Here is a 22907-nt window from a genome sequence, read left to right on the forward strand (position 1 = left end):
CAGTGCTTTAAAATGTAAGTGTGCCAGGGAAGCCCAGTGGCATAGCAAGTTAGGCTACCACCTGTGTCACCAGCATCTCAGATGGGCAATGGTTCAAGTCTTTGCTGCTGCTCCACTTCCAGTCCAACTCCCTGCTGATGTGCCTAGGAAAGCAGCGGAAGATGACCCTGGTGCTTGGCCCCTGCACCTATGTGGGAGACCCAGAGGAAGCTCCTGGCTCCTAGCTTCAGCCTAGACCAGCCCCCACAGTTGTGGCCATTTGGGGAGTGAGCCAACGGATGGAAGATCTCTCTTTCTCTCTCTCTCTCATTGTGTAACCCTGACTTTCAAATAAATAAAATAAAACTTAAAAAAAAAAAGAAAATGTAAATGTACTTGGGCATTCCTTCTCTTTGCTGGGCTTAAAGATGATTTTAGATAATTTCCTACTAGGCAGAATATATATAAATTCACCACTAGAAAGAAATGGAATATTTTAGAACCTGAGTTGTACAACAGCACTAGCTACATTTTCCAGTATGTGTAGATGAGTAATGGACAAGTATGACTGCAAGTAACCAGGCTAATTCTTACTTAGCATAGTAAAATGAATCTCACAAGTTTCTTAATTAAATCAAAGGAAGATGACTTTGTAAGCATATTGTATCAAAATATTTTAAGTATAGTACTAGAATTATAGATTGAGAATTGAAGACACCTTACCCCAATTATTATAAAATTGAAAAAAAGACATAAAAAGAGAATAAGTATCCAGTTCAAAGTCACAAACCAGACTCAAGATTAGCACTGACATTCCATTTGAGGGTTCCTGCTTTGCTTTCTACCTTTCATTTTGAGAGGCAGAGATCATACACATCCAGATCAAAATGACTTCTCTGTACATACACATGGATAGATATATATGTATATATAAATATAAGTATATTCTAATATATGTATATGTGGAACACACACATATGAACATTGGTATGAAGAAAACTGTGTGCTGTGTGCTAGTAAGTAACAACTGGTTCCATTGAGGGTAGGGGGGTCTCTGATCTATAGCATTTGTGGATTACATGATGTGAACATTCTCACCACTACTGATTTCAAGACACAATACTGTGAAAACATAATGATGGCACTCGTGAGGCAGTGGGAGTTCGCTCCAGCACACAACTGAAAACATTCTTCCTAAGACAGACCCATCTTCCCATTTCCTTAGTAAGAATGATCTTTCCACTTATTTTGTGATTGCACTGAAAACATCTTTGGGGAATTCAGAAAGATCTACCAGTAGAGGAAAAGGAGACTCAATTTTCATGAATAGTGTCAATTTTTGCAATTGATCTGGGCCTTCACATAAAATAAATGGAAGCATTCAAATGACTATCACTAATAAATAACAATAATCTGATAACATCCAAATTTCAAGGAACTTTCCCAAATATGGCTGCTGTTTATACATTTCTAAACCTAGACTCTGCACACTGCACTAATTTGTTTAACTCATTCCATCTGTTTAAGTACCATGTTAGAATCAATGATAAGAAGTTTTGGAAATTAAGTCCCAGATAACTAATAAAATTTCATATTATGTCATAAAGAAGTTAAAGGCCTAACTAGAGGAAAAGGGGCTGTGATTTCATAAGCCATTTTATCAATGTAAATTGAACTGAAATTGTTACTACTCAATTTGTTAAAGGACCAAATATATTACTTTTATGATCTCCAATAAATGTAAGCCAGCTGTCTTTCTAAAACCCTTGTTTTTGACAGAGATGAAATAATCCAAAAACTAAGAAGATAAACTAAAAAGAAATGGCATGATCATCATATTCTAGCTTCTGTCATTTTCCATGTAACATCTATCAACTGGCTTTAAGCAAAGCAAATCTCTTAATCCTTTTACAATCCTTTAAAATGTCTTGAAATCATAATAAATTAATTTTAGAACTTGAATCCTAAATTTTGATTGGCAGAATTATTTTATGGACTATCTACTTTATGATATGAAGGAGAGACTAAGAACATACCTTCTGAATGACTCCTTTGCAGTCATGAGACAAGGCCAGGTTTGAAAGAAACATGAAAACCATCTGCTGAACTGTGGTGTTCTCGAGAGGCCCCTGGGAAGCCAGCTTTAGGATGCACAGCATCAGAGAGCTGCTGGGGGCTCCTCTGTGTGCAGCTTGAGCAGGGTGCTGTCCGTAACTTGACCAACAGAGAGAGCTGCAACCTTCAAAAGTAAGAGCTCATAACAACCTCTTTCCAGCGTCACCATTCAGTTTAAAAATACGAAGCTGTAAAGCATATCTGTCTATCAAAATGACCTGGTCATTAACTTGTGAACCGCCAATTAACCCTGAAGGGTAACGTTGATGTCTACATTCATTCAATCTAATACATTTGCTGTGCTCATGGAGGGCCTAATTATCTCAACAGAACATTTTAAGACATCAGGTTTCTTTCTTTCAAAGTAATAAGCATAATAGATTTTTGATAGTTTCTAATGCCATATTAATAAAGGCCTACATAGCAGTTAAGATATGGAAGGTAACATGGTCTAATGACTTCATTTTGCAGAAGAAACTGAGGAACCTAACATCCCTGAGATACAGGGAGCAGTAAAAATACTGCTTTCTACACCAGGTAGACAAAGACAGAGCTCAGAAAAGCCAGAGAGTCACTCAAGGTCACACAGCTCACAAGCACAGGACCCAGCAGACGCATCTACTGCCCCTCCAGAGTCCAGTGTTTCTTCAATAAATTAGGTAACCACATGAGATTTATTCAGGGAGAAAAATAATCATAGAAGAATTAGAAATGTATTTTGAAAAAAAAAAAAGAAATTTATTTACTGTTCAATCAGTAAGACTATATTGTAACATAAACTTAAGGCATAATTCACTTGTAAAGTTCATGTAACGAGGTCAGCTTAAGTATAATTAGAATAGAAACCACTATAATATGCAAAATAAACTCAAAGATAAGTAAATAAATAAAACATAGTGATCTTTCTTGTATTCATAACTTTATAGCAGTATTGAAATACCAAAGTTTCCATTAACTGTTACACAAAACTGCCATTAAATGATGCAGTTTTGTTTAGAATTAGGAAAATAAAATTTCTTTGTCAATTTTATAAACCTAACCATTTCTAATATTCACAATGATTTTCAGTATGAAAACAACACAAATTAGTTTCAAAAGACTTGTATTAAAGTGTATATTTCTCTTGCTTAATACTTAATGACCCATTCCGTGTTCCTCCTAACTCCCCTATCTCTGAATAATAGACAGAACTCAGTAAAGGAGGACAAGGCACAGACGGATGCCACTGGCTCCTTCTCATCTCCCTTTAGTGCTGATTTCTCTTCTTTGATCAGCTCCAACAGGTGATGTACTCCAGAGCTTAGAAATGAGGCTCTCCCTCTGTGTCTAGGTATTCTCTCTAGATAAATTCAAAGAGCCCCATGGCTTCCAATTAAATGCAATCTCTTCGGACAGTGACTCCCAAGGTAGACAGCCTTCAAAATGGCTCCAGTGGCCTTGCCTCAGCCCTTTCCCTCCCTGAGCCAGGGCTGGTCTGTGTGACCAGAAGACAAGAGTGCAGTATGTCCCTCCTGCACTGGAGGACAGCAGACTGCAGCCCAATCACTCGAGAAGTTGCTTTCAGGGAAGCCAGCCTCCACATTGCAAGGGAGCCTGTGGAGAGGCCTAGTTGGCAAGGAACTGAGGCTGTCAACTGCCACCCTTTACCCCTCTCCACCCCCCAAAACGGGCAATGCACAGCCCAGTCAACAGCTTAACTGAAACCTGTGAGAGAATCAGAGTATGAACCACTCAGCTAAGCTGCCTCCAGACTGGTGAGTCACAGAAACTATCAGACAATTCAATGACTGTAGTTTACAGGTGCTTAGTTTTGAAATACTTTGCCATTCAGCAATAGATAACTAATAAAACTCCCAACATTTTTAATCTTCATTTTACCTCTCTGCTGAATTCAACTTGAACTTGGTATTTTCATTTTAATGAACAGACACCTCATATTTAACATGACCAAACTGAACTCGTGGGTTCTTCTTTTCCACATCAAATCTTCCCATATATTCAAGCCAGTTTCTCCCTATTTCCTATCTAGTGACTCTCCCACGTCAAGAAACAGACTATTTGTCTGCTTTTATAATACCTAGAATAAAGTTCACCTGTGATCAACATATGCTCAGCATCTAGAAGAAACACTTCAAAACAGCCATTAATTTTTCTAATCCACATTAACAACACTATATAAAATCAAGATTTCAGTTTATCATTAAAAGAAAATAGTGGATTATTTTACCATTTGGAAAATTTGCAGTATAGACACAAAGTAGCTGCAAGGCAATTTGTATCAGCGAATCATCCATCAAAAGCCAAGGCCAGAGAGAGTGCAAGACAGGGACAAGATGAGCACCGAGAGCTGCTTCCTGTTGGGGAAGGAAAAAGCGACAGATTAGTGTGAAGATATGAAAATATAAAACTGAAATCAAATCCACATAGAGTTCTCACCAAAATAAGAGGAAAACTGAATTTATCTTTGTTCTGATTGGTATGAGAGGCACCAAGGTCCTGCAGATGGACTGCTGCCTCAGGTTCAGCAGGCTTTGTGGCGAGGAAATCTCAGGAAATCCCTTGAAGACGAGGGGACTAGGACATGCCACTTATGTGGGAAACGTAGAAAACCAATGCTGCCATGTATAAACAAAGCAGGAGAGTGATAGCTCACAATACGAATACACACTCTGACAAATGCTCTGCTACGGTCAAGCAATGGCAACTTGTGGTTAAGTAAAATCCTTATCGGCTCTGAGTAATCCTCTCTTACCCTGCTTCACCTCCTTCCTGTGTATCAAAAGTAAATTAGTTTGTCAATAATTTAAAAATAGTAAAATTCAGTTTAAATGTTATGTTAAATAACCAAATTCTTAACTCTTATCATAGATTAGTTACTACCAGGGCAATATATAGATAAAATACTTGAGTCCAGCAATATCTTTCTTTAAATAACTTTTATGTAATTAATATAAAGAGATTTAGGAGCATAGTGATACTTTGAAGCCACCAAGGCAACTTCCGCTATCTGACAAGGTCACAGCAGGAGGTCTGTCTCCGTAGGGCTTGAGAACTACAAGCTGCGGTCCTCTTGGTGGTTTTAGATTTATTGATACAAGAAAGCCAGAGTTTCCTGGTGATCTCGCTGCTGATCTCTATATTCTTGAAAATCTGTGAGAAACGACCTCTGCTCAAAATGACCTCACTGAGAGTTGAGCTGTTTGATGTACTAGATCCTCCTAGAATAATTCAACCCCTTCTGATGCTTCAGTTACCTACAATAAAAGCCTAGAGGGAACTCCAAACTGTAGGGTATATGGAACGCAGTTAGACCTGATTTGCGGATAAGAGGGTCCTTGGAGATCTTCAGTCTCCTGCTATAATCCACTTAGAGTATGTCTTATCATAGACTAATGACTTGTAAATACCTTAGTTTGTGTGGCCTGGTGGAAAGAACATAAGGTAATTACCAAAATCAGGGAGTAAGTCTTAAATGAGCTACTAAAACTAAATAGTAATGAAGGGTTATGGAAAGGAAATGTGTAATGAATGGATTTGTTTGAGCAGGGTGTTAATGGTTACTAGTAAAGTTAAAAAAAGGTAGACATTGGCCAGCGCCGCGGCTCACTAGGCTAATTCTCCGCCTTGCGGCGCCAGCACACCAGGTTCTAGTCCCGGTCGGGACACCGGATTCTGTCCTGGTTGCCCCTCTTCCAGGCCAGCTCTCTGCTGTGGCCAGGGAGTGCAGTGGAGGATGGCCCAAGTGCTTGGGCCCTCCACCCCATGGGAGACCAGGAAAAACACTTGGCTCTTGCCATTGGATTGGCGCGGTGCGCCGGCCGCAGAGCACCAGCCACGGCGGCCATTGGATGGTGAACCAACAGCAAAGGAAGACCTTTCTCTCTGTCTCTCTCTCTCACTGTCCACTCTGCCCATCAAAAAAATAAATAAATAAAATAAATAAATTAAAAAAATAAAAAAAATTAAAAAAGGGTAGACATTCCAATCTTAATAATCAATTGTTACAAGTAGTTGTTCCGATTCTTTGCAAAATAACCACTATGTTTTCTGTAATCGATTATTGTATAATTTAGAATAACTTTGAGTCTCTGTTCTATTGTATCTCAAAAATTAAGTAAATCTTTAAAGTCAAAGAAATTGTTAAAATTGTTACATGGCTATGGAAACAGGATTAGGGAGGACTTACACATAACATAAGATCAGTGGTTTAAAGTGGATGGGAAACAGACTTTGTTATTATAAGGAAGAATCATTAACTCGGTTAGGATCACTAATGAGCAGATATTTGCAGAATTTATGAGAACAGTAAAGATTGTGTAAAATGAACAGTGGATATAACTTAGGGTGTAGATATAAAGTCTGGTGCTCCCTCATCGGAGCCATGTCATCAGCCTTGCTGTGAGTGTGTCTCTCCTTGTCACGTGGAAGCCTCCCACACCTTCGGGAACTCCTGGACCTGCTGGAGATGGCCTCCAGCAATACTTTCTACTCTCCCTCTTCCTCCATATTCTCTCTTTTAATTTTTTACAGTGATATACTTTCAATTCATCTTAACCCTCTACTAAATAAAGAATGCAACAACAACAACAACAACAAATGTTCCACAACAGTAGAAAAAAGGGATTTAAACAATAATCAGTTCTCAAAATGTCAATTTTGCTAATATACAGAGAAGAAATCAAGAGGATTGAATCCAAAAAAACATTACAAAAAATCAGCCAAACGAGGAGCTGGTTTTTTTGAAAAAATAAACAAAATTGACACCCCATTGGCCCAACTAACTAAAAAAAAAAAAAAAAAAGACCCAAATCAATAAAAATCAGAGATGAAAAAGGAAACATAACAACAGACACCACAGAAATAAAAAGAATCATCAGAAATTACTACAAGGACTTGTATGCCAGCAAACTGGGAAATCTATCAGAAATGGATAGATTCCTGGACACATGCAACCTACCTAAATTGAACCAGGAAGTCATAGAAAACTTAAACAGACCCATAACTGAGACAGAAATTGAAACAGTAATAAAGGCCCTCCCAACAAAGAAAAGCCCAGGACCAGATGGATTCACTGCTGAGTTCTATCAGACATTTAAAGAAGAACTAACTCCAATTCTTCTCAAACTATTCAGAACAATCAAAAAAGAGGGAATCCTCCCAAATTCTTTCTAAGAAGCCAGCATCACCTTAATTCCTAAGCCGGAAAAAGATGCAGCATTGAAAGAGAATTACAGACCAATATCCCTGATGAACATAGATGCAAAAATACTCAATAAAATTCTGGCCAATAGAATACAACAACACATCAGAAAGATCATCCACCCAGACCAAGTGGGATTTATCCCTGGTATGCAGGGATGGTTCAATATTTGCAAAACAATCAATGTGATACACCACATTAACAGACTGCAGAAGAAACACCATATGATTCTCTCAATAGACGCAGAGAAAGCCTTTGATAAAATACAACACCCTTTCATGATGAAAACTCTAAGCAAACTGGGTATGGAAGGAACATTCCTCAATACAATCAAAGTAATTTATGAAAAACTCACGGCCAACATCCTATTGAATGGGGAAAAGTTGGAAGCATTTCCGCTGAGATCTGGTACCAGACAGGGATGCCCACTCTCACCACTGCTATTCAATATAGTTCTGCAAGTTTTAGCCAGAGCTAATAGGCAAGAAAAAGAAATTAAAGGGAAACAAATTGGGAAGGAAGAATTCAAACTATCCCTCTTTGCAGATGATATGATTCTTTATTTAGGGGATCCAAAGAAGTCTACCAAGAGACTATTGGAAGTCATAGAAGAGTTTGGCAAAGTAGCAGGATATAAAATCAATGCACAAAAATCAACAGCCTTTGTATACGCAGGCAATGCCACGGCTGAGGAAGAATTTCTAAGATCAATCCCATTCACAATAGCTACAAAAACAATCAAATACCTTGGAATAAACTTAACCAAGGACGTTAAAGATCTCTACGATGAAAATTACAAAACCTTAAAGAAAGAAATAGAAGAGGATACCAAAAAATGGAAAAATCTTCCATGCTCATGGATTGGAAGAATCAATATCATCAAAATGTCCATTCTCCCAAAAGCAATTTATATATTCAATGCAATACCAATCAAGATACCGAAGACATTCTTCTCAGGTCAGGAAAAAATGATGCTGAAATTCATATGGAGACACAGGAGACCTCAAATAGCTAAAGCAATCCTGTACAACGAAAACAAAACCGGAGACATCACAATACCAGATTTCAGGACATACTACAAGGCAGTTGTTATCAAAACAGCATGGTACTGGTACAGAAACAGATGGATAGACCAATGGAACAGAATAGAAACACAAGAAATCAATCCAAACATCTACAGCCAACTTATATTTGATCAAGGATCCAAAACCAATCCCTGGAGTAAGGACAGTCTATTCAATAAATGGTGCTGGGAAAACTGGATTTCCATGTGCAGAATCACGAAGCAAGACCCCTAACTTACACAAAAATTCACTCAACATGGATTAAAGACTTAAATCTACGACCCGAAACCATCAAATTATTAGAGAGCATTGGAGAAACCCTGCAAGATATAGGTACTGGCAAAGACTTCTTGGAAAAGACCCCAGAAGCACAGGCAGTCAAAGCCCAAATTAATATTTGGGATTGCATCAAATTGAGAAGTTTCTGTACTTCAAAAGAAACAGTCAGGAGAGTGAAGAGGCAACCGACAGAATGGGAAAAAATATTTGCAAACTATACTACAGACAAAGGGTTGATAACCAGAATCTACAAAGAAATCAAGAAACTCCACAACATCAAAACAAACAACCCACTTAAGAGATGGGCCAAAGACCTCAATAGAAATCTTTCCAAAGAGGAAATCTAAATGGCCAACAGACACATGAAAAAATGTTCAAGATCACTAGCAATCAGGGAAATGCAAATCAAAACCACAATGAGGTTTCACCTCACCCCGGTTAGAATGGCTCACATAAAGAAATCCACCAACAACAGATGCTGGAGAGGATGTGGGGAAAAAGGGACACTAACCCACTGTTGGTGGGAATGCAAACTGCTTAAGCCACTATGGAAATCAGTCTGGAGATTCCTCAGAAACCTGAATAGAACCCTACCATACAACCCAGCCATCCCACTCCTTGGAATTTACCCAAAGGAAATTAAATGGACAAACAAAAAAGCCATCTGCACATTAATGTTTATTGCAGCTCAATTCACATTAGCTAAGACCTGGAACCAAACAAATCCCCATCAACAGTAGACTGGATAAAGAAATTATGGAACATGTACTCTATACAGTATTATACAGCAGTCAAAAACAATGAAACCCAGTCATTTGCAACAAGATGGAGCAATCTGGAAAACATCATGCTGAGTGAATTAAGCCAGTCCCAAAGGGACAAATATAATATGTTTTCCCTGATCGGCGACAACTAACTGAGCACCAAAGGGGAAACCTGTTGAAGTGAAATGGATACTATAAGAAACAATGACCTGATTAGCTCTTGTCCTGACTGTTGATGTACAATGTAATACTTTATCCTTTTTAGTATTTTTGTTGTTGTTGTTGTTCTAGTACTATTGGTTGAACTCTGTAATTAACACACAATTATTCTTAGGTGTTTAAATTTTAACTGAAAAGTGATCCCTGTTAAATATGAGAGTGGGAAAAAGAGAGGGAGGAGATGTACAATTTGGGAAATGCTCAATCGGACTTGCCCCAAATGGTGGAGTTAGAAACGTGCCAGGGGATTCCAATACAATCCCATCAAGGTGGCATGTACCAATGCCATCTCACTAGTCAAAGTGATCAATTTCACTTCACAATTGATCACACTGATAGGTCTAAGAGTCAAAGGGATCACACAAACAAGACTAGTATCTGCTAATACTAACTGGTAGAATCAAAAAGGGAAAAAACAATCCAACATGGGAAGCGGGATACACAGCAGACTCATAGAATGGCAGATGTCCTAAATAGCACTCTGGCCTCAGAGGCATTCGGATATTTCTGAAGAGCCCATGAGAGTATTTTAGGCATGGAAAGCCAAGACACTATGGGGAAGGAAAAAAAAAAAAAGACCTAAATCAAAGATCTCTGCGAGTGAGATCCCAGTGGAAAGAATGGGGCCATCTAAGAAGGAGGTACCTTTCTCTGAAGGGAGGAGAGAACTTTCACTTTGACTATGACCCTGTTGGAATAAGATCTAAGTCGGCAAACTCAAAAGGCTTCCATAGCCTTGGCAACTCATGACTAGAGCCTAGGGTGATTACTGACGCCATAAACAAGAGTGTCAAATTGTTAAGTCAACAACAGGAGTCACTGTGTGCTTACTTCTCACGTGGGATCTGTACTTAATGTGTTGTCCAATGTGAAGTGATGCTATAACTAGTACTGAAACAGTATTTTACACTTTGTGTTTCTGTGTGGGTGAAAACTGATGAAATCTTTACTTAATATATACTAAATCGATCTTCTGTATATAAAGATAACTGAAAATGAATCCTGATGCGAATGGAAAGGGAGAGGGAGCGGGAGATGGGGGTTGCGAGTTGCGAGGGAAATTATGGTGGGGGGGGGAGCCATTGTAATCCATAAACTGTACTTCGGAAATTTATATTTACTAAATAAAAAAAATATATTAAAAAAAAGGAAAAATGGGATGTTAACAATATTTAGTTCTAAAATGTCTGTTTTGCTAATATACACTTTTTTTGTACTCTTTTGGTGACCACAGATCAGGGACAACATATGGTATTTGTCTTTTGGAGAATGGCTCACTTCACTAAGTATAACTGTCTCCAGACAGGATTTCATTCAAGTTTATGGTTGAGTGGTATTCCACAGTGCATAAATAATCATATTTTCTTTATCCAGTCATAAGTTGATGGACATCTAGGTTGAATCCATATCTTAGCTATTGTGAATTGAGCTGCAATAAACATAGGAGTATAAATAACTCTTTCATATGCTGATTTCATTTTGTTTGACAGATTCCCAGGAGTTGGATGGCTGGGTCATAGAGTAGACCTATTTTCAGCTTTCTGAGGAATCCCCATATTATCATCCACAATGGCTGTACTAGTTTGCATTCTCACCAACAGTAGGTTATGGAACCTCTCCCCACACATTCTCACTAGTATTTATTGTTTGTAGATTTCTGTATGAGAACCATTCTAACTGGAGTGAGGTGAAACCTCATTGTGACTTTGATTTTTATTTCTCTGAAGGCTAGTGATCTTGAGCATGTTTTCATGTGTTTGGTGGACATTTAAACTTCATCCTCTGAAAAATGCCTGTTCATATCCTTTGTCTACTTCTTAACTGGATTGTTTGCTTTGTTGTTGTTGAGTTTGTTGACCTCTTCATAGATTCTGGGTATCAACCCTTTATCAGTTTCATGGTTTGTAAATATTTTCTCCCATTCTGCTGGTTGCCTCTTAACTTTGTTCAGTGTTTCCTTTGCAATGCTGAAGCTTCTTAACTTGATGCAATCACATTTGTCTGTTTTTGCTTTTGCTGTCTGCACTTCTGGCATCTTTTACAAGAAGTCTTTGCCTATGCTAATGTCTTGCACAATTTCCCCGATGTTTTGCTTTAGTAATTTAATAGTATCAGGTTATATATTTAGATTATTGATCCACTTTGAGTTGATCTTTGTATAAAGTGTAGGTAAGGGTCTGGTTTCATATTCCTGCATGTGGAGATCCAATTTTCCCAGCACCTTTTTGTTGAAGAGACTGTACTTTTTCCAGGGATTGATTTTAGCCTATTTGTCAATGATAAGTTGGTTGTAGATGCATAGACTGATTTCTGTTATTCTACTGGTCTACATGTCTATTTTTTTTGCTGGTACCAGCCTCTTTTGATTATAACTGCCTTGTAGCATATCTTGAAATCTGGTATTGTGATGCCTCTGGCTTTGTTTTGGTTGTTTAAGATTGCTTTAGCTATTTATGGGGCTCTTGTGTTTCCATGTGAATTTTAGCATAATTTTTTCTAGATCTAAGAATCTCATTGATATTTTAATTGGGATCACATTGAATCTGTAAATTGCTGTGAGTAGTATGAACATCTTGATGATATTAATTCTTCCAACCCATGCACATGGAAGACTCTTCTACTTTGTCTTCTACTTCCTTCTTTCATGTTTTGTAATTTTCATTGCAGAGCTCTTTCACCTCCTTGGTTAAATTTATTCCAAGGTATTTAAACATTTTTTGTAGCTATTGTGAATGGGACTGATCTTACAAGTTCTTTCTTAGACATGGCATTGTCTGTATGTATACAAAGGCTATTGATTTTTGTGTGTTGATTTTATACCCTGTCACTTTACCGAACTCTCTAATGAGTTCCAATAGTCAGTTTCTCTAATTTTAACATCATGTCATCTGCAAACAAGGATAATTTGAGTTCCTCCTGTCCAATTTGTATCCCTTTGATTTCTTTTTCTTGCCTAATGGCTCTGCCTGAAACTTCCAGGACTATATTGAACAGTTATGGTGGAAGTGTACATCCTTGTCTGGCTCCAGATCTTAGCGGAAATGCTTCCAACTCTTCCCCATTGAATATGATGTTGGCTGTGAGTTTGTCAGATATTGCCTTGAATGTGCTAAGGAATATTCCTTCTACTCAATTTGCTTAAGGTTTTTATCATGAAAGGATACTGTATTTTACCAAATGCTCTCTCTGCATCTATTGAAATAATCATATGGTTTCTAGTCTTTAATTTGTTAATGTGATGTATCATATTTATTGATTTGTTTATGGTGAACCATCACTACATACCATGTATAAATCCCACTTGGTCTGAGTGAATGGTATTTCTGATATATTGTTGGATTTGATTAGCTGGTATTTTGTTGAGGATTTGTACACCTATGTTCATCAGGGATATTGGTCTTTAGTTCTCTTCCTTTGTTGTATCTTTTCCTGGTTTTGGAATTAAGGTGACACTGACCTCATAGAAGGAGTCTGGGAGGACACCCTCCCTTTCAATGGCTTTGAATACTTTGAGCAGAATTGGAATTAATTCTTTAAAAGCCTGGTATAATTCATCAGTGAAGCCATCTGGTCCTGGGCTTTTCTTTGTTAGGAGGGAGGAGCAATATCTTTTTCAAATGAACAAGAATTACTGGGTTATATGCAGACCTATGTGCACACACATGTGAATGCACATAAATACACACACCCATGAAATGTAATGGAGTATCAAATGGCAGAACAGTTGGGAAGTTATTCCCAATGCTCAGCTTTCTCCACAAGCTTTGATGCCATCCCCAGTGTTCTTTCTGAAGGTCTTTCTCATGTCACCACTCTGTGTAAACTTGGCACACACACCTCTATTTGCAGCAGATAAGCTTGCATGCTATTTCATAGAGAAGAGAGCAGCAAATTACATGTAAATCCTATCTACCCTGCCCTTCTGTCCACACAATCTCTAGTTTCATCCATTCACCCTTCCTGCCTGCCCAGCAGTGAGCACATGTGTTCCTCTTTTTGTCACAGATTGATATATCCTCTGTGTTCTGAATACACCCCTTCCATCTCCTAGGGGGTCTTTATCCATGGACTATTTCTTTTCTTCCTGTTTCTTTAATAACTGCTTGCCAATTGGTTCTTTTTCCATTTGTATTTAGGCAGTTTAAATGTTGAAAAACAAACACTCTAACTTCCTTTAATGCTATGTGCTCTAAATTATTAATGGCTTTTCATGACCAAGATTCTAGAAAGAGCACTCTTACTGCTGTTATTTCTCCATCTTACATTTGATCTTCAACGAACTCCAATTTATCTCTGTCCTGATGATTTTATTGAGACCACTTCAGCAAACACTCATGCACCGTGGCATTTACTACAGGTCTCTTTTTTCTTTATTTGCATGCTATTGCTCTGTACTGAATCATCTCCAAATTCTGTCTTCAGCACTCTCCTTGGTTATTTTCTGCCTTCTCTGAAATAAGTATTTCCCAAAGATGGGACCTAGGCTTTCACTATACATTCTCTTGGGAAATTTCAACCACAGTCAAAACCATAAGCAACATCTACACATTCCTACTATCCCCAGCCTATTTGACTCTTCAGAGCCCCAGTTTCAAGTGTTCTGCTGACTACAAGTGTCCTCAACTAGATGTCCCTGTAGAGATGCTGCGTAAGTGCCTCTCGGGGTGGGACACACCCCCTGAAATTAGAGGCATAGCCACAGTTTCTGCTCACACCCAAACAGGCCAGGGCTGGGCGCACCTACCCAAAAGGAATGTGCAGCACGAGCAGCAGGGGGCTAATGGACATGAATTGGTACCTAGAGTATTTTCGGAAATTTGTAAATTTTCATGAGCATCTAAACAGGCCTGTCTCTGAAGATTTACAACACAGCTCTAATCCCTATGTTAGTCCACCAGAGCGAATTCCTTTTCCCAAATCCTTAAGTGGATGTATAACCTTGTCTATGTGCCTGCAGGCTTGCAGACTTGCTGGTACCCTCTAAATAAAAGTGGGAGCCCATAGCTATCCAGTGGTGTGCTCTTAGAATGGATGCTCCCATGTCCTGTCCCCTCATTTGAAAAACCCAAAGGGATTCTCCACTAGTATCTGCACAACTGAGCACCTGTCTCTCAAACCTATGCTCGGCTCTGCCATGTGTTCTTGCACTGGGAATCACTGTATATGGAGTCTGGAAGTCATTCCACATTTCTGTTTTCTCCTCAAGACATCGAGTCTACGCTCCACTTCCTTCCCTTTCCTGCTTGCCAAGGTTAAGGTCTTCTTTTGCCTGGCGTATCACAGTCATTTCCTTCTATCCATAAAAATGTAAACTCCATGCTTGTAACTAGTAGCCAGGGTGGCATTTCCTAAATCTCTACACGTAGATCCTGTCTGGGAATTATTTCACAGTATTCCCTGAGTAAAGAATCATCAATGAATATTGACTGTACCAAGTCACAATGATACGATTTGGCATTATAAATTCAGTAAACACCTCTATTTTGAGAAAAAGTTCGTAAAATTCATATACTGGGAATCTTAATAAAGTATATAAATAAATACTTCCATCAGATTGTTTCAAAATGTAAATTGTTAGTCATGTGTCTTGTTATTTAACATAGCCTATGGAATCTGTGTTTAGTATGTTCATGTCCCAGACATATTTTTTCCAGTTTTACTACAAGTAAGGGCCAAAAAGCTAAGGAATTAGAAAACAAAGAAGCTTCTATAATTTAACTTTGTTTTACTCATTTTCCACAGTACTTCCACATTAAAGAATTAATCTAGTGCTTCAAAAGTGTTGTACCAATATAGATCAAGCAAATCAAAATGATCAAAAGATTATATCCTATGCAGTACTAACACAATAGTTTAAAATGACAGCACTCATGCTTACAGAAAAAGAAAATACCTCAATGGTTTTCAGATGGGGAGCTCTGTACCTGTCACAGGGAGTCAGCAGAACCATCCTAGGCAGCAGCTATAAATACTTCCTACTCTGAAGCAGGAACCATACTCATCTTCTCCCCTTATTGCTACAAATACTGCTACTTATTCTTCTAAAGAATAGCTCTGAGAAGGCCCCTTTAAAAAATCTACCTTATAAGGCACACATTCATTTCATCCTAATTACAAAAAGACACATTTAGCAGAAGAGTACAGAATGAAGCTGAAGTCTGTGAAGGTGAAGTTTCAGTGATAAGATTAAGGTTAAACACTGATGTAACCAATAAATGTAACCTGTGTTGAAGCATAAAGAAATTTGGAGCATCTATGTCTCTGAATTAATACTGAGCTTAAGTACCAATTGATTGTTTAATCTAAAAAAAAAAAAAGAAAATTCTAAGAAATTTCCATTTTTTCTCCTAATTATCTCATATAAAAATTAAACTACTTAATATCAGCACTGTTATCAAAATTTTGAAAAGGAGTTCTACTTACTTTACATTCTTCATTTTGGTAAAGACAGTTTCTTAGGAGCTGCATGGTAATGCTCAATTCTTTAATAAAAGCATCCTCCTGTTTAAACAAAAAGCAGTGAAAAATGTGAACACAGCCACACAGAGTAACTGTATCCCCTTGGCAGCATAGCACAGCGCAGCCATGCTCTAAAACGCCTGACCACTGTAACTGAGGGGCTGACAGCTAACAGGCTCTGAGCAGTGACCATTTCTCAAGGAGACTATCCACCACATAGAAGCTATTTCTGTTCTATCAAGCACAGAGGAACTCAAGCTATATAATAGCCTCCATGTTTCATCTCCATAAAGTGAAGCAGTACTGACTGGTCTTCAATCATATCAGGTGCTGACTGACTTTCCCAGTGAAAGTCAGGGCCTCTGGCTAAGGGGGAAAAAGGAAAAGAGGCAAGAAAAGAAACAAACACAATCAATCCCCTGCATCAATTAAGGCTTTGTCTTAATATCTTATCAAATGCCATGGACATAGAGTGTTGCTATAATGAATGGTCTTCCTATACACATTTACTATGTGTATGAGAGTACTTCAAAATGTGGAAGATGGAATTAAAAAATAAGCTTATTTTGGTGTAAAAAATTAGAAATCTATGCTTAGGTTTTTCACAATACGCATTTTCCCTGAACATTCTGAAGGACCTTCCTAAGTATATATTTATACATATACACACATTTATTTTCTGAATAATACTGTGTGGCAGATCTTACTAACTAACGTTATTATTATTAACCACAGCTATGATATAACTATGTTATTACAAGTTCATGTGAACATAAGTTTAAACATGAGCCCAACAGAGTCAACACCAGAAAAGATACTCAGAAGTCTCATGAAGAGATAAACAGAGACTGAAGTACCAGCTCTGTAACCACTCAGATACACAGGCAAATTCTGGCTTCATCGATCACCAGTTGTGTGACTATGCTGTCGTGAGTGTTTGTTCATGAGGTAATTAATATGAAATGTTTGAACACTACCTGGCATACAGTAAACATTTAATAAACTGTAGTTTTTATAGCTCTCATTCTCTCATGAGCCCATGTTTATACTAAGAAAAAGATCTTATTGTGGAGCATAAAAAATTTATGCCACAGTATTATCTGCCCATGTAGGTATTTCCAAATATTTATGACAAATATACATCAGGAAAACTATCATTTAAATATCTTCAAGTGAGAATTTAGAAAAATAAAAGCCAACCACCTGCTACTGTAGAAATCTCTTTAATTTTTCTTACTGAATATATCAGACATTAATTTGAAGCCTGTACCCATTTATAGGCACAAGGGCACTGGAGATAAGTTCTCCATATACAGCCATTCCTTTACCCAGAATTTCAGAATTCACAGTTACCTTTTTTTTCAGTGCTGCTTTTCCAGGCCTCAGAGAATCTAGGTTCAGTTGTGCATGAATGTGCTTCATCTGCTCCATGCAGTTCTCTATGAGATTAGCTAAAAGACAAAGTCTGCAATTGTCAAAAGGACACTCCCTTTCCAAATAAGTTAAAACCATATATAACAGTGGTTATATAACATATAACAACAACAATAACAAAAGAACTTTATACTTCTTTCTTTATAAAGATTATTTATTTTAAAGGCATTGTGATAGAGGGGACAGTGGGGAGGGAGGGAGGGAGGGAGAGAGGGAGAGAGGGAGAGAAGGAGAGAGGGAGAGAGAGAATCTACCATACACTGATTCAGTCCTCCAAATGGCTGCAATGGCTGGTCCAGGCAGAAAACAGGAGCCCAGAACTCCATCCAGGTCTCCTACATGGGTGGCAGGGACCCAAATACTTGGATCATCCTTCACTGCCTTCCCAGGTACATTAGCAGAGAGCTAAACAGGAGGTGGAGCAGTTGAGACTTGAACCAGTGCTCCAGTATAAGATTCGAGCATTGCAGGCCACAGATTAGCTCACTGTACCACAATGCTGAATCCAACACTTTATATTTCTGACTTGCTTCATTTTAATGTTTTTATGGTGAAAGATTACTGAGAGTAAACAAAAAAGTGAACTGAAATGATGTTTTCAGTTCCTGGTATGATACTCCCCAAATCTAATTGACGTTTTGAGGCATGTATAATTTGTTTTAGTAGCAAATCACAATTGAAGTTAATGAATTTGATGATGCTGTTATTCCATTTTGTCAGACCTGTGTTTCCTGATGTCAAGAGGGGAAATTACAACACTCTAGAAAGGAAATTTATATGAAAATATAGGATCATCTGATGCTGTCATTTTTAACATCAAAACTGTGTTTCTTTGTTCTCGGGTATGCAGTGTGTGTTTGTGGATACTAACACTAAATTATCACAAAACTAAGTAAAGTGTCACTTTTTTTTTTTTTTTGCTGCTGTAATATGCACATAGAGTAAGTATCATTACATATTAAATAAGTAATCTGATCATAATCTGTCTTATTTTGAAAGTACTGCTTGGGGAGGCGGCAAGATGGCGGAATAGGCAGGAAGCACACTTAGTCCGGGGGGAGAGAAAGTTTAATATAAGTGGAGATACTGTAGAGTCAAGGAAGAGTAGGGGATAAAACAGCAGAGGAAACTCTTCCGGAACTAGTGATTCACAGTGGACCTGCGTGGAGAGCGTGGGAGCCCAAGTTCGGGACACCAGCGGCAGACTCAACGCACCAGCGCTGGAACGCGAGGTGAGCCGAATCTCCATAGCCCGAGATACCAGCAGGCAAGCGGAAAGAGGAGGCTAGAGGGAACGAGGCTTGAAACTCCGTGGGGAAAAGTTCACCAGGCTAACTAGAAGAGAGAGAAAAAAAATTAAAAAAGTGACTGATACGGACACAAGTTTCTCTCTCTCCGCTCACCTCTCAAAGGCGAGCAAGACAGAGCAGGCGCCATTTTGGACATACGTCATAAGCAGGGCGACCTCAGGTCTGCACCAGCCCTGAGCCTAGCAGAAAAACCTGACTCTGTGGGGAGGGGTGAAATAACAGGAGATTAGCATCTAACTTGGCAACCCAGTGGGAGACTGCAGGAGAATTGGAGCCCACACTGAGGGCAGCACAGATTCCCTGTGTGGTCCTTGGGAAAGAGCTTCTGATCTCTGGCTCCTGTGGGTATATCATTTGCCTGCTAACTACCTCCAATTACGTTCAGCTGTGCGGAATTACTTCCCATTTAAATCAAAAAAAGAAAGAGAGATTTACCACACCTAACCTGGGAGTGTCATCCTTGACACACCCTCAACCCTGAGGAACCAAACACAGCTCTCAGTCCACACTCATCTCAAGCCTCTAAGGCTCCACTGAAAGCAGACAGTCCACTTAATATAGAGCCATAGTGTAACAAGAAAAAACACCACAGTGAAGAAACCAAATATCTCCAACATGCCAAACAACAAACGCAAAAACCAAGCTAACAAGAACAAGGAAGAAACTATGACGCCCCCAAATGAAAAAGACACCCCAATTCAAGATTATGAAGATGATGAGATCGAAGAAATGCAAGAAGCAGATCTCAAAAAATTGATAAGAACATTAAGAAGTTCTCAAAAACAAATTCTTGAACTACAGAAATCCTTCATGGACAAGATAGAAAATCTCTCTCGTGAAAGTGAAATATTAAGGAGGAATCAAAATGAAATGAAACAACTACTGCAACAAGAAACTCTGAGAGTGACTAGAAATCATAATGAAATGAAGAGTTCAATAGATCAAATGACAAACACATTAGAGAGCCTTAAAAACAGAATGGGCAAAGCAGAAGAGAGAATATCAGACTTAGAAGACAGAGAACAGGAAAGGAAACAGGCAAACCAAAGAAAAGAAGAAGAAATTAGAAATCTAAAAAATATTGTCGGGAATCTACAGGATACTATTAAAAAACCCAACATTCGGGTTCTAGGAGTTCCTGAAGGCATGGAGAGGGAGAAAGGATTAGAAGGCATTTTCAGTGAGATACTAGCAGAAAATTTCCCAGGTTTGGAGAAGGACAGAGGCATCTTAGTACAGGAAGCTTATAGAACCCCTAATAAACATGACCAAAAGAGATCCTCACCACGACATGTTGTAATCAAACTCACCACAGTGAAACATAAAGAAAAGATCCTAAAAGGTGCAAGAGAGAAACGTCAGATCACTCTTAGAGGATCTCCAATTAGACTCACAGCAGACTTCTCATCAGAAACCCTACAAGCTAGAAGGGAATGGCAAGACATAGCCCAGGTACTAAGAGAGAAAAACTGCCAGCCCAGAATACTATATCCTGCAAAGCTCTCATTTGTGAATGAAGGTGAAATTAAGACTTTTCATAGCAAACAGAAACTGAAAGAATTTGTTGCCACTCATCCTGCCCTGCAAAAGATGCTTAAAGATGTGTTACACACAGAAACACAGAAACATGGTCACCAATATGAAAGAAGGTAAAGGAAGGAAACCTCACAGCAAAAGATCACAGGAAGCTCAACTTCTCTTTGACATAGAATTAAACTCTGATGCTCTGTTAAAGCAATGTGTTAAAGTAATCTATTATGTTCTCTTGATGTCTGTTACCAGACTTTAAGTTTCTATAATGGAAAATGCTATTAATACAAATGTTTGAGAATTAAAAAGTCTAATGATCTTGTGTTACTAGACATGATAGTTATCTTAATGAGAAAGCCCCAGAGGCCTAAAGGGTTAAATACCTGTAAAATCCTACAGGTGCTTTCAAAAATACTGTGAAGTAAGCAAGTGCCTCTTGTTGGTTGATGAGTTTATAATTTTAAACATGGCGACTTAAAGTCTTTTGTCATCCACAGTTATATATGATCTGCTGCTCATAAAACTAAAGCGTTGTTGGTTCTGTGTTTAGCTGTCCTCCTATAGGTTCCTATGGACTTTTTCCAGCCACTTCTATTGTATTCAGTACTTTGGGATGGCTCTGTAAACAGATGAAGCCAATAATGTATTAACAGTACCAACTGAGAGAAAGTATGGTTAACTGAGGTTACTAAAAACAAAAAGCAATTCAAATCAATTGGCAATCTACAAAAAGAGTTAAAGATTTTAAAAGCTATTATTAAAATTGCTATATTGGTCTATTATGCTATATTATATGTGTGTACATATTGTATGTCCACATGGGGAAATTTTATTAAGAGTTTTATTTTAAATGGCTTATAGATAAGATTGTCCATAAATTTAAGCTGCTAAAATCAATCAAAGATACATTTTAATTTGTGTGACCTGAATCTGTGTATCATATGTTTTAGACTTGTTGGTAGAAAGAAACTAAAAACATTTTATATGTTTGTGCTTAAGTTTACTGGCTAAACAAACTACACCTTGTTAGATTATTTAAGAGGTGTTTTCAAATACATGATTCTTAAAATTTATAGAAGGCATTGGACCTTCTGGTAAATGTTTTCTTAAGTTGTTATCTAATGGTTGAAACAGTTTGCTAAGTATTCATGTGATATTGCTATCGTCAGCAAGCGATCTAGGACTTGCTCCCTCACTTCTCTATTCTAAGCCCAACTTGTTCTTTCATTTCTCTATTCTCTTCAAGGTAGGAAACTAATTCTATTATGAAGGAATCTGTAAGATGCACAATTTAATCTTTAGACCTTATAAAAGAGATGGCTAACATTTTTCTGCAATAGCATAGCCAAAATAAGAACTTAAATAATAATCTCATAGCTAGATTCACTTCGCCATCAGCGAAGTATACAGTAAGTAGAAAAAACCTCCCTTTCAGACCAAAGGGAAAGAAAGTTTTAAAGTGAGAATATAATTTTCCTCATGGGCATTGTCTACCTTAGAAAAACTACTACAGAACATGCCTGTGACTATAGACTTGTAGTTCAGGCCACCGAAGATTAGAGATGGGACACGGGCACTCCCTTGACTTGCATCCTCTGGTCTGCTTTAACACAAGCCAGGAGGAAAAGAAAGCTCGGCATCAGAAGCAATGGGTGGCAGGCCTATTAATGGCTGATCTGTACAGTGATCTGCCCTCAAGGAGACCCAACAGGCCAGTCCACTGCAGTGGCTTTCAATGTGGTAAGCCTGGGCTTCAGCAGAAGTCAGCTTGTGAAGAGCCCTGGCAGCTCTGCCAAGAGTTGGATCACTGGAAATGGACCTGCCCTGGAGTCGAAGGATGCCCGGGTCAGAGCCACAGATCTTATTGGCTCTAAGCTGAAAAGCCCTTCACTCAGCCCAACTTCCAAAGGGACCACTGCAGCTGAGGGGATGGTCAAGTAGGGTCAGCAACATTGCAGGCAGAACTGTAAATTTCTTGTTAGAGATGCCACCTGCCTTTACCTGGCCAGCTCTCCTCCCAGGCCAGCCAAGTAATGAAAGTCAACAGAGTGCCTTCCCCTAGGAGGTTCACACCTCCCTTAGGATATACCCCATGTGAAGAGATAGATAGGTCTGGGCCTCTGAATTTACAAGGCCTAAAGCCCATCAGATTATTATCAAGTCCCTTCTATCAGGTTCTATTTGCCTCTCAATCAGAAAACTTAATTGTAGATTAGACAGCACCTTTCTTAGCTCCTCTAATAATGACTCTGTCCTTTGTTCTAGGCCCTGTCTAGTGCACTTGGGCCTCATTCCTTTGTAATCATAACCTCTACTCTACCACCAATGGCTCTACTCCCAACCTGTGTGTACTGATGGTCCTCTTCCCCACTTAATGCTGTATAATTGTTCAAACCTGGTAAATGCCACTCTTAGGATCATTGGTTACTATCCTCACTCTGTCTTTTATGACCTTGTCTAAATATGATCAGAGTCGGCAAACTTGGAAGGCTTCCATAGCCTTGGCAACTCATGACGACAGCCTAGGGTGGTTACTGGCACCATAAACTAGAGT

General features: G+C 38.5%; 1 protein-coding gene across 5 annotated transcripts in view; it reads right to left on the bottom strand.

The window, feature by feature from the left end:
* The window catches only part of RTTN (rotatin), a 231755-nt gene that overhangs the window by 15652 nt on the left and 193196 nt on the right, over positions 1-22907 (bottom strand). For 4 of the 5 annotated variants that reach the window (XM_062201793.1, XM_062201792.1, XM_062201791.1 and 1 more), the window contains 4 exons: positions 17433-17530; positions 16044-16121; positions 4322-4448; positions 2016-2218 (listed from right to left, as the gene is read on the bottom strand). In XM_062201793.1, coding sequence (XP_062057777.1) covers positions 2016-2218; positions 4322-4448; positions 16044-16121; positions 17433-17530 — 506 coding nt within the window. The remainder of the gene's footprint in view (positions 1-2015; positions 2219-4321; positions 4449-16043; positions 16122-17432; positions 17531-22907) is intronic. The other variant, XM_062201794.1, reaches the window with a different exon arrangement.

The sequence above is a fragment of the Lepus europaeus genome, chromosome 9 (genome assembly GCF_033115175.1).
Source record: "Lepus europaeus isolate LE1 chromosome 9, mLepTim1.pri, whole genome shotgun sequence".
Lineage (NCBI taxonomy): Eukaryota > Metazoa > Chordata > Mammalia > Lagomorpha > Leporidae > Lepus > Lepus europaeus.